Genomic DNA, 13,185 nt, shown 5'->3' with positions numbered 1-13,185 from the left:
CGTACATACATTAATGTCTCGTATGAAATTCGTCCGAATCTTAATTAATTCGAGTTCATTCGTCGTCTCGTTTTCTCTATTTTCACAGATGTTTTGTATTACGGCAGTCGACAGAATAGTACAATATTTTATAAACTAATTTCTCTATCAAACATTAAAAATTGTCGAAAATTATTATATTAATTATGTTCTTCTAGTAAAACATTTCACCACAGAATAATTTACTGCCGGAGGTAACCATTTTTACTTTAAACTTTAACCAAACACACCTTGCAGTTGATATGTGTTCAAACCAGAATTATACAGTAATTACCTCAACAATTAAATTTGTACACGGAATTTTCACGATTGTATATACATTTTTATATTTAATAAAACTTATTAAATTTCATATTAACTGTACGAGCGCTAGAAAACAGCATATCGTCGACTGTGGGGATTAGTTTGAAGGTGATAGTGCATAGGTGTTTTAAGCTATTCAAAGCAAGGAAGTATAAGCCATGTTCCCGAACTTTTGGATTCTACCACGTAGAAATACAATAGAAATGATGTGTTTACTTTTTATTCTCTATTTTTGCGGTATGATGAAAACAATTTTAGTTTTGTGGAATGTCGCAGCATGTGTGTATTGTTTCTGATACTGTGTTACTAAATCCAGTGAATGTAATACAAAGGGCGCTACATCTTCAGTGACTACGTTATCTCTGGTTAATTCAATTTTTAGCTATTTTCATCCTGTTGGCACTAAGATGATCTTTTTTTAATACCCATTGTCAGGTCGATAAGACCCAGAAAGGGGAGCCGAAAGAAGAAAAAAAATGGGGCCCTCCATATCTATGACACGGGTCTCATGAAAAATTCTTTAAGTTTCCCACTCAAATTCGATTCCTGATTTTTCAGAAAAGAAATTTATGCTCTTAACGCTTCTGCCATCCGTCCATTAAAACATTTCGTTATACACGAGGTAATTGTGCAAGTTAATTATTATCTATCGTGAGTTTGGCAAATTTATAGTACAAATATTTTCTGAATTTTGGCTTAATAAAGCATTAAAATAGGCACCTAATTATTATTATTTTTTTACCTATAATTACTGTGAAGATTGAGGCAAACGGCCGGATGGCCGAGCGGTCAAGGTGGTAGCCTACCGCTCTGGGGGACCCGGGATCGAATCCGAACGGGTCGAAAAATCCCCAGGAATTTTTCGGGGGGTGGTCCGTTCGGATATGTCGGGCCCCGTCTCTCACCACCCGGTCGCCCCATTGTGGGCCTGGCCGAACCCATAATGGACCTACTAAAAGAGGCCCTCTTAGTGCCCACAGGGCGGAAAGAGTTAAAAAAAAAAAAAAAAAAAAAAAAAAAAAAAAAAGAAGATTGAGGCATTTTTCTATTTGTGGACAAGCTTTACCATACCCTGTTTATAGAATGTTGCCGCCAGTGATTGAGATAGGCCTGAACGTTGTTTCGAAGATCGTCATCAGTCTCGAACCTCTGCTGTCCTAGCCAAATTGGAAGTCTTCACACCTTTAATGTGTGAAGACTTCCACACAGCTTGGAACTTTTTAAACACTCAGCGTATAGCCCCGATTTAGCGCAGAGCGACTTCCACCTCTATCCTGAACTGAAAACGTGGCTAGGAGGACAGAGGTTCGAGATTGATGACGATCTTCAAAACAACGTTCAGGCCTATCTCAATCACTGGCCGCAACATTCTATGAAGAGGGGATTACAAAGCTCGTCCGCAAATAGACAGATGCCTCGATCTTCCCGGTGATTATGTCGAAAAGTAGCCATGTTTGTACCCAACTTTTGGTAATAAATTCATCTGTTTTATTTACACTTGTCTTTGTTTTATGAACCATCGGAGGTTGGAAAAAAACCGCCCTCGTATTTCGTCCAGGTAATCGAGTCTTCGGTTTCGGTTGGCGGTGATGAAACATTTTTCTTTTAACATATATATATATAATGTATATAGATATAGATAACATTATGTTATATTGCATTAGATAGTGATCATCCATTTAAATAATAGTAAATGATCAATTCTTCTTTTGATATTTCAATAATTAATATATTGGGGAAAGAAAGTTATGGTCACATTAAGTCGCTCTTGGCGAGAAGTTGATTTATACATTTGGTTAGTGGATATTTTTACCGTTTACAAGCATTTATATATATATATACAGTAGAACCTCGATTATCCGAATTTTTCCTTATCCGGACAACCTTTATCCCCAATTAGTCCGGATAATCGAGGTTCTACTGTATATATATATATTTATTTATTTATATGAACTCGAAATATTAAACTTTATACAGTACTTTGGTTTGATAAATGCAATTGTGAATATTTTTAAAAATTAACATAAAATAACACGACATCGATATATAAGCAAAAAAATTCTTATAATTTCAATGCATGCGTGAATAAGGTACAAATTATTCGTGATTCATGCGTGCAGAAAACAAAAAGCTAAAAAAATGGAGTTTATAACTTGATATTAATATAACTGTATATAATAATATCGAGACTGAAATTATGATGAAGAAGCGAACAATAAACAAAAATTGATTTATAAAGATGAATGTTTCAAGCCTCACGAAACTACTTTGTCAGAAGCTACACAATATATCGATGTTCAGCGCTGGGTTACTATGCACGATTTCTGTGGAAGTTTTATATCGTTCAATCTAATAGAACCTATACGTGGATTCATTAAGATGTGAAATTAATTAACTATGAAAAGATTTGCATTCTTAGTACTAATTTTATTCTGTTCTGCTGTTGGTGATGCACCAGTTGAAGTTGCTATCGGTAAGATTGTGAGAGATATGTAATTAATGATGTACATAATATAGTAGAAAGTATTATAATAGTAATCTACTCATTTTAATTTATCCTCTTATGAATTTTCTTTAATATAATTTAAAAATTTATTTCCCTTTCAGGTGCTATTTTTCCGTCTTCTCTTCCTATATTAGAAGAAACATTTCGTTTAGCTATACACAATATAAATTCGGATTCGAATTTATTACCCAATACGAAACTGATTCCGATTACAGAGAATGCTTCTACCCAATTAGAAGTTATTAGAGCCGGTAAATCTATAGAAATTGTATTAAAATTATTTTATTAGTTAAATTATATGCAGATATATAATTTTCCAGCCTACAATTTAGTGGATCATCGAGTGATATCGATAGTTGGACCACTAACTTCTTTAAATTCTAAAAGTGCCCAAATTGTGTGTGGCCAATTAGGAATACCGCAGATTAGTATCTTGGCCACAGACCCGATTTTGTCTTTAATTCCGATTTTGAACCAATCGTCGTCTACGCTTTTGAAAATGTCGCCGCCGGATACCTTTCAGAATCACGCCTTAATACATATTTTGAAATATTATAAATGGGATGCTTTTGCCATTTTAACGGAAGATAATGAAGCAGGCGAGTTTTTGTTGTTGTTTTGTGTTTAATAATGCGGTAATCTTTATTGTTTATTTTTTACACGAAATTAATAATTAACTAATTTATGATCTATATATAATAAAATCTAATTAATTATGTATTTATATTTAATTTTGAAATTAATATGAATAGTTTTATATTATTGTTAAAATAGTTTATACTGTATAAATAAGTAACACTTAGGTTAATGTTATCTATGGTTCCAAAACGGCGGCTCCTCTCTGATTCAAAGAAACAGAAGAAAGAAATCGAGGACACGCGTTCTAACCTAACCTGTTGTAACCTAACTTTACCTATTCTAATAATTTTGTTGGTAATAATTATGGTAATTTATTAGAATAGGTTAGATTAGGTTAGAACAAGCATTCCTACTGTTTTATTTCTTCTGTTTCCTTGAATCAGAGACGAGCCGCCATTTTGGAACCATAGGTAACATTAACCAATACTTAATATGTTCACTTCTATAATAAAAAATTTTATTAAAAAAATAAGGTTATAAAATTTTACTCCCAGAAAATTTTGTTTTCTAATGGAAAAACAAACAATGTGTACAAAAGTATAGAATTTATTTTTGTAATTAATGACATTTTTTGAAAAATAATTTGTAGTTAATTTTCTTTCTTAGTCTGTATCTCTCCGTAAAGATATATTTATTATACATTAAATGATGGGTCTAGAGCAATGGTCGACAAAGTGGGGTACGTGGACCCCACGTACACGTACACCAAGTTTCCCTTCAAAATACTGTGTGTCCTGTTTGCAGTCTGTCTAATCATACAGTCATCCTTCCGAAGAAGTAGGCTCACAATCACTTGCGATCATACAAATCAATTGAATTCAAGATACGGATCAATTCAAATAATTGCAATATTATAATATTCATCTGATAATTACTGCCGAGGAGCTTGAAGTGTCGATCCGGAAGCTAAAACCGAAATCATCCCCCGGACCGGATCAAATCACAAATAAATTCATTAAATTACTTCCGCCATCTGGCAAGCAGGTTCTTCTTGACCTATTTAATCACTTTTATAACCACTCAAAATACCCAAAGTCTTGGAGTACAGCAAAAATTCTAATGATTTATAAAAAAGGAACCCGAACAGATCCCAAAAATTACCGCCCTATTGCTTTATTATCCGTTTTAAGAAAATGTTTCACTTCAATATTAACCTCTCGATTTCAAAGCTGGTCTTTAAAACAAGGTTTAAATTCACAATATCAGTATGCTTTCACTAAATCAAAAGGAACCGAGTCAGCTATTTTTCTATTATTGTTAATAATTCAAAATTATCTCCAGCGTAAGCGCAGAAAGATTTTTACTGCCTTTATTGACATTTCCAAAGCATATGACTCTGTGCATATTTCCATCCTGATTGATAGGCTAAGAAGGTTAGGGGCCGGTACCAAATTCTGTAATGTAATTAAGTGTTTATTTTCATCTTATACTATTAATATAGTTCATAATAATCAAATTTATCCGGATATAAAAATTCACCGGGGATTACTCCAAGGCGAACCTCTGTCACCTTATTTATTTAACTTATATATCAGTGAAATTGACCATCTATTTTCCAACGACAATGAAGGAATTTACATTAATGGCCGCACTTATCATTACATCCTATATGCTGACGATCTTGTGTTACTAGCTCCAACCCGATCTACTTTGCAACGTAAAATCAATTTAGTCAATGATTACTTAAGTACCATCTGTTTAACTATTAACACTGAAAAATCTAAAATTCTCATAATTAGAAAAAATGTAAAAATATCAAACCAAGAAAAAAGTTTCTATTTAAATAACCAACCGATTGATGTGGTTAACCAAATCAAATACTTAGGAATTACTTTCAACTGGGACGGTGGATTCCACCCACATCTAGACCAACTTAATATCAAAATTAACCAACTCATTAATAATGTTATATATCTAGCATCAAGATTAAGGATTTCGAATTTAAAAATTCACTTGAAGATGTTCCATTCATTTGTAGTTCCAGCACTCTATTATGCTAGTCCCATTTGGGCTTTGGATTTTTATTCAGACTGGAGAAATATCATATTATATTTTTACGCAAACTCCTTCATATTGAGCGGACGGTTCCTGGATATGCAATTAGATCAGAAATAAACCGATATCAACTTTTTCCTCTATTTCTTAATCGGTTACTAAAATTTTACTTCCGGATACTAAACACTGAAGATGATAATATAAAATTTCTGTTTCTCGAAATGGCAAATCAAAGTAAAATTTCAGTCAATAATTATCGTACATGGTATCAAAGATTCAATGAGATAATTCAGTCTTATGGTATTTCATACTTGTTGCTTAACTCAAACGAAATCAACTGTAGATATGCTTACTCCTTAATGATGAACAATGCTTTGTCACAATCTATTGCTAAAGATCAAGTCGCTATATTAAATTCAACTTATCACCATTGGTATCTGAATATGTTACATATTCCATCTCAATCGTGCATTGCTACGGTAAATTCTAACCTAAATGTAAAGCGTACGCTACTTCAGATGCGGCTTAATTATAGTTCAATATTGATAGACAACGTATACATTGACTTCGCTAGAGAATGTTATTGGTGTAAATCTCGGCTTTTTTCTCTATATCATTTACTAACAGCGTGCATAGCTATTGAAGATGCTCAACGTAAATTTCAAATAAAAGAAATTTTTGCATCTACTCACGAACGAAATTTTAGATCCTGTCTTGACAATTTATCGATAATTAGTATGTATAAGATCTACAATTTTTTCTCCTATATAAATAAAATGTTGTAAAATCAATCATAGCATCATAAGAAGTATTGTATGACTTAAGTTGTTTACGTATAAAAAGATGTTCAAACTGAAACTAACGCGATAACGTTCAAAGATTCTTTGTATATCCAAGATTTATGTAACTAATCTTCAGCAAAATTAAAATTAAATTGTAATATTAACTACTAGATCAACCTGTAACAAGGTAACCTTACTACAATAAAGTGATTGATTGATAATATATAATATTCATCTGATAAAGGAACAATACGTATTGGTTAACTAGTTTTGCAAAAATATCAAAAATTATTTATAAATTTGTTGCTGATGCTTACTACAAACAAACAAAAACAACATATTTATTAATACACAATGCCCACAAAGCACCTTAACTTGCTGAGATTATTTCTATACGAACCAACGTTTTCAACCTATTCAATAGATCTACATGTATATATATTTAACCTAGATAGACCTGTCTTTATTTTATTTATCATAAATAAAAATGATGGGTGTAGAGACAAAAGAGATATTATTTTATATCTAAAGTAGAGTCTAGTTTCTGGAGTTACGCTCTCCACCTCAAATTAGCAGTGACTCGCCTCTTTACATCATACTTTTCCTTTAAGAATAGAGTCGTGCCGGCCGATCTAACATCTTTCGGGGAAGATTTTGAATTGGAATATACTAATAAGAATAGTGTAAACGTGAGTTACGTGACTGGAAAATGAATGAATTTAGAATCTGCATTTATGAAATGCGTGACATTAATTTTGCATAAATATAAATTTTAATCTAAAATCCGATCAATAAACAATACTTCGCAAATCTAAAAGCACGTATTGGACAGAAGTCAACCTGTTATAGGAACTGTATTCTGCATATTGATTACAATTGCATTTCTATTGTTTATAGCAGTGCGCTTATACGTTAATTATTTCAGTTATATGTATTCACTTTATTCTACTGTATATCTTTTGTAGTTTAAGTTTTTTGTTACTTAAATTTCTTAATGAATATTAGAGTTATTCAATCCCAGAATAAAATCCATCCCTAATAAACTTTATATCTAAAGATGTTTATAAATAACCAGAGTGACGTTTTTAGATTATTCATTCTTTCTGTAGTGAAAGTAATCGTTGGCTTCACTGCAAAGTCAGCTTTAAGGGATGGGCCATCATTTTTCTTTATAATAATATAATCCACTAGATTTCATAAATGTTCATTTATAATTAAATTGTCTATATTCCTGCAGGAAAATTTGTAGTAGAGTCTATTTATTTGTGAACAATTACTCATTGTGACAATCTCACTATGCCGGGCTGCAATTTTTAATTATATTTTAATCTTAAAATATCACGTTACTTCCGGTTCACACCGAGAATTCATATGTAATCCTCGTCTACAGTCCCCAAGCTTTCCATTTCCCCTTATGAGTTTTATCTAACTAATTCCTCTGTAGAGACTGACAACGGACAGACACCAGACGGACAAGAGGAGGAATATATACATCTGCAATTTGAAAATTACAGCCCATGATGGACTATAATGGAATTTTATATTTAAAGATTATTTTATAAAATAAAAGTACGTCGGGGGTTTTTTCTCACCTACAGTCACTGATTTCCATTTCATGCTTACTGTACTGTATACATTCAATTACGAATATCTGTAATCGTAGATAAAAGAATATACACAGCATGTATTGGCCTTACATTATTTATAATACATCTATCACGTACTGCGCAATAAGAATAAAAATATGTATTACATTATAACATGAATACATAGCTTGTCTCGGATTGAAGTTAAATTAAAAAAAAAAAAAAAAAAAAAAACCCAACAGAACATCATTTTGTAATGCATATTACCATTTTAAACTTAATTTTATGAATTGCAGTATATGAAATGCAGTATACTCGCTTGTATATTTGTTTCGGGTAATGCGAAACCTTACTTAATGAGCCTCGGATAATCGGGTTCTACGGTATAAAGTTTTAATTCCAAAAAAGTTTTCCTTTATTTTTAAATACAATATAAAATTTTATTTATTGGTAACGAAATGTGAATTGTTTGAACTTAGACGAGTACGCGTAACAAATTATAAGGCCTGCATAATTTAATATGTCTTATAATTTTTGAAACTTATAAATTGATTGATTAAATTTATTTATTCAGCTATTCATGCGACAATGGAACTTCAAAGATTAGCTATAAAATACGAAATTACATTAATTTCTATACAGAGATTTCCTGTGTCCGACTCAAAATCTCTCAATATAACACCACAATTAAATGTGATTAAGGTAAGAATTAAATCAGTGTATTTATAAATATTAGAGCTTCAATAGCTGACGTACACTTCTTTGTGATTATAGAAATACAGGTGTGATAGATTAACCGAGTAACATATTACTATAATGGCAATAGAATTAATTAATTATATTCATTTGTAAATACGAGTATAAATTAGAGTTTTTATTAAAATTTATCACAAGTGACTTTTTATAAAACTTTTATTGTCATAAGGAAAAGGACGTGAGAATAATAATCCTTTATTGTTCAAAAACGATAAGTAAAACTGTTATAAACCAAGCTGATCGCATGAACATGTTTCGTTCTGGATGGACCTGGCTGGTTATGGATAGCATTACATCATACGTAAGTCTAAATCTTTTTTAGTTGTATAAATAGAATCACAAAAGTACTTTAATTAACGTATTATTTTGTATTATTTATTAAAATATAACGAAATAACACTTAGAAAAATAATAATATTTGCTGACAGAGCTTTACATACTTATCAGACGATGACGGATATGTACCATCTTCTTTAGTCGGATTAATAGGAACGGCATTTGTTACTCCGGATACTATTTTATATTTAAAATTAGCGAATGAATTAAAAAAGAAAAGTTTGGGAAATCAATTAGAGAATGAGGTAAATTAACCATTGAAATTATTTTAATTATTTAAATTTTCATATTTACGAATTAATGAAAAGCATTTTGCAGCAAGCTTTCACTCGTGTGTATGACGCAGTGTTAGCAATTGCCAACGGACTTCACAAAATTCTTTACGAAGAGAGAGTATCTTTCGAACTTCCTACTTTCCAAAAAGGAAGTTGCGCAGATTCTGTCAATCAGTGGAAATCGGGTAGAAATTTGTTGGAAAGTATTCTTAATTTAAACAACGTTAATGGAAGTTTAGGGCCAATAAAGTTCACCAAATTTGGTTACCATCATCTCACCAATTTTGACATCGAAAATCTTCAAATGAGAGGTTTCGTTAAAGTATGCAATTTATAATTTTCAAGATTCTTTCGATAGTGTTAACGTGTAATTAATATTTTCACACGAATATTTAGGTAGGAAAATGGTTAGAAAACGAGAAAAACTTGAAGATTAATTCAGAAATCATATTTCCTGGCCAAACTATAATTCCTCCTGCTAATTCTCATCAAAGTCTTTCCGGAAAAACACTTAATATTGGAATACTTTTAGTAAGAGACAAAAACTTCTTATTATCATCATTATCGTTGATTATCTTATTTTACAATAGATACATATATTAATTAACAGAGATGATTTATTTCTTATTTAATTTACATACATTTATCTAGGATGATCCCTTTATAATGAAAAACCCTTATTATAAAGAAGGCCAGCCTATAACTTCTAAATACGAAGGATTTCTTATCGACCTTCTTTTAAAATTAACAACAAATGCATAATGTGAAATCGGGGGTGCCTAAAAAGACGCCACCCCTTCGATTGTCACCAATGTGTGAGATCTCGGGGAGGTAAGAGGGAGTCGTACCTCTTTTTCCCGTGACTCACTTGTCAAGGATGGCTGTTACGTCGACGGCGCGTTACGCGTTACGCGAGTGGAGGAGGAGGAAGGATGGGGCCGACGATAAGGCGAAGCCGACAGTCAAGAAAGACACCATTTTATAACAAAAACAAAATTTAATGAAAGCTAAACGAACTAAAGTACACTTCTACCCTCGTATACAAAAAGGGGCCGGAGAGAGAGAGTTTACAATTATTTTTCATACCTCTTAACAAGTCCGTAATAGACGGAATCAGAAGTGACGATAAAGTTTGGCTGATGGAGAATCCGGTAATGGGCTGATGGCACGTAGAGCTTGTTTTTTCGTAGGCAGGGCAGTGGCACTTAAAGAACTTAGAAACTTTTTGAGAGTCCGGCGGATGGCGTAGTGCACGTCGTAAAAGCGAGACGAAGGAGCCCCTTAGGGGGGGAAGGAAGCGTCTTTTATAAGTTTTTGATGGGAAAACTTGTCACGTGATCGAAAACGAATCACTATTAGGGCCAGAGGTGTTCCCGGGATATTAAATAAACGACTAGTTCGGACGCTAACTATAAACCATCGTGCAAGATGATCTACCTGCTCCGAAGGAATAACGGTTTGTTGATAGTTAGGGGACAATCGTTGCCATTCGAGGGTCAACAATTTCCCGGGTATGGAATGTTGTTGATTAAGTCGTTTATAACTGGAGTGAACAAATTCAGAAATTTCTAGGTTTTTAACTTCCAGATTTCACATTCACTCCATGCTTTCTTTAAAATCATCACTTAGTTAGTGTGATTTTAAAAGATTTGATTCATAAGCAGGGGGTTAGAGGTATGTTTACAATTTAGATTGATATATTACTCTCTCTCGGAAAGGATTAGGTTAATAGGTGACATCATTGCTATAATACATAATATCAAAGTTGTTTACAAAATATATATCCCGACGCGTTTAGACGCGTGACAATATTTATTACTCGAGGTTAGGAGAGGCGAGCGTCTGGAGTTCTTGGAAGTGGTTGGGTGGGTGGATGACGTCATCGTTGACCTAGGGTCGAGACTGCAGTTCAAAGTTCACATGAGTTGAGACTGTTTGGTGGAATTTCTTTGTTCGCTGGAATTGGGTGGTGTGTAGTACACTATCACAATCTTGGATGCTTGGATATAAATTGTTCTGGATGGATCGTAGGTAAGTTGATAGAGTTGTCCGTCCACGTGGATAAATTAAATTCGGGTGGATAATTCGTAATTGAATGAATCGGGGGTAAAGTTGCGTGAGTCAGCCATCTTCGGCAAAGGTGATGAAGACACTGTTCTCGGATTTAAAATAAATGTTAATAATAAGTCATTTTTTTGAGTTATGAATCCTTGAATTCCGGATAGAGGTATGCAAGGTTACATAAAAAGGTTATTTTACTCTCTCTCTCGTTAACATAAGATTCAATATATATCTAGGTTAGTATGAGAAAAAAAAAATCCCGTTAAAGAGAGTTAATCTACAATTCTAGGATACGAACTAAATATTAGAATCGTTCGCGACAAATCTATGAATATAGGTATAAACGTTAGTACGTTAAAATGAGGAATAAAAGGGAAAATGGCGGTGTGGGGATGACCTTGTTAATAGGATTGAACAATAGATTTTTGTTTTCGTGGAGTCGGGTTGCCTCGGGGGTTTTCTTCGTGAGAAGTGCCCGGTTGTGCACTAGGTGAAGGCGGACTTCCGTCTCCGTTGAAGGCGGTTTCTTCGTGTTCCTCTTCCGGTGGAGGTTGGTGACTAGTCGCACGGGTCTTCTTGCATCTTGAGTACTTCTTGCATCGTGAGTAATTGCGATAACTATAATATAAACAAAGTCCCGTGAGGATAGCGCCTAGACAACCAGCAATAATGGTTATTATTAAAGATGGGTAAGTTATGGGAGATGATTTTGTTGGCTCCCGTAACAGGTGATTTAGGTCGTATTGGACGTTGTTCAAAGAACGGTCTGCTAATCGAATATCGTAGTCCGATGTGAGTTTCGGGAGGTCAGGATCCTTAAGGCGTTTTTGCAGCAACAGGATCTCAGATTTGTTGACGATTTGTTCTAGTTGTGGCACTATTAATTGTTGTGCTATCTCCAATTGTATGGTGGTCTGCATTCGGAACGGCGAAGTAAGGACGAATCCAGGTACATAGCCGGTGCATGCGTTTGGGAGATGGAGTATTCCCGTTTTGTTTAATTTATGAGTAGTGGATGAAAATGGAGATTGTTGATGTCGAGTGGGACATCTAATAGTTAGGGTGAGAGGATTTGGAATAGAATAAATCCATGATCCTAGTGTATCAATCCTCTTAAAAATTGGTGGAAATTGTGGAACGATTTGACGGGTACAAAGGTCTTTGACCGCGACTTCGTTGCCACTAAATAGTGCATATTCACAACTTTGTTGCGGGAAACGCTGAATAGGTCCGTCTACGGAACAAATAGGAAAGTGATCCATTTTGCAAATTATTAATTCATAGTGTTGTAATAACATATAGGACTGTCTGTCCATGGATAAGGCGACTATAGGATAATTAGTCTGGATTTGGACGAATGTATTTAGATCAGGTATGTATGTAGGAAATTTGATAATTTCGTACATATCGAAGTATCCACTAGGGGTGATTAATGGGATCTTAGCAAAGATTCTCAACTTGCCAGGTACTGCTACAGCCAGGGTGGTAATCCACTGGTAGTATTTAAATAGCGTGTCAGGTCTTATAGGTTCGACCATTGCGTAACCTTCCGGAAGCTGTAGTTGAATGTCTCGGAGGGTACGTAACATGATTTCTCGTGATACGAAATAGGTGCTTAGTTGACCTTTTTCTAGTATATCAATCGCTTCTCGTAAGGCTACTAGTTGGAGATGGAACTCTTGAATAGAGAATTCGAGTATCCGACTAATTATTTCAAACGCAAGTTCGTAACTATAGCGATTTAATAACTCTTTAAATGATTCTTGTCGTTTGAATAACACGTAGATTTGGTGTCGATTATTTTTGCTGATATTTAGAGTATCATTCAATAAGGTGGCTTGTGAGCGCAGTAAATGAATAATTCTCTCGTTTTGGTCATTGATGTTAGAGATTTCGGCATTTAAGGT

At 33.6% G+C, this 13,185-nt stretch overlaps 1 protein-coding gene across 1 annotated transcript in view; it reads left to right on the top strand.

The window, feature by feature from the left end:
* Positions 1–2,739: 2,739 nt before the first annotated feature.
* LOC136977233 (glutamate receptor ionotropic, kainate 2-like) overlaps positions 2,740–13,185 on the top strand; it is a 142,749-nt gene continuing 132,303 nt past the window's right edge. Inside the window, exons 1-8 of the mRNA XM_067272704.1 lie at positions 2,740–2,815; positions 2,950–3,099; positions 3,169–3,447; positions 8,425–8,552; positions 8,776–8,907; positions 9,035–9,187; positions 9,261–9,539; positions 9,614–9,748. Coding sequence (XP_067128805.1) covers positions 2,740–2,815; positions 2,950–3,099; positions 3,169–3,447; positions 8,425–8,552; positions 8,776–8,907; positions 9,035–9,187; positions 9,261–9,539; positions 9,614–9,748 — 1,332 coding nt within the window. The remainder of the gene's footprint in view (positions 2,816–2,949; positions 3,100–3,168; positions 3,448–8,424; positions 8,553–8,775; positions 8,908–9,034; positions 9,188–9,260; positions 9,540–9,613; positions 9,749–13,185) is intronic.

This window comes from Centruroides vittatus, unplaced genomic scaffold (genome assembly GCF_030686945.1).
Source record: "Centruroides vittatus isolate TY-2023 unplaced genomic scaffold, ASM3068694v2 contig_452, whole genome shotgun sequence".
NCBI classification, from domain to species: Eukaryota; Metazoa; Arthropoda; class Arachnida; order Scorpiones; family Buthidae; genus Centruroides; species Centruroides vittatus.
The sequence above is the reverse complement of the archived record's forward strand: the minus strand, read 5'-3'. Positions and strand labels throughout refer to the sequence as shown.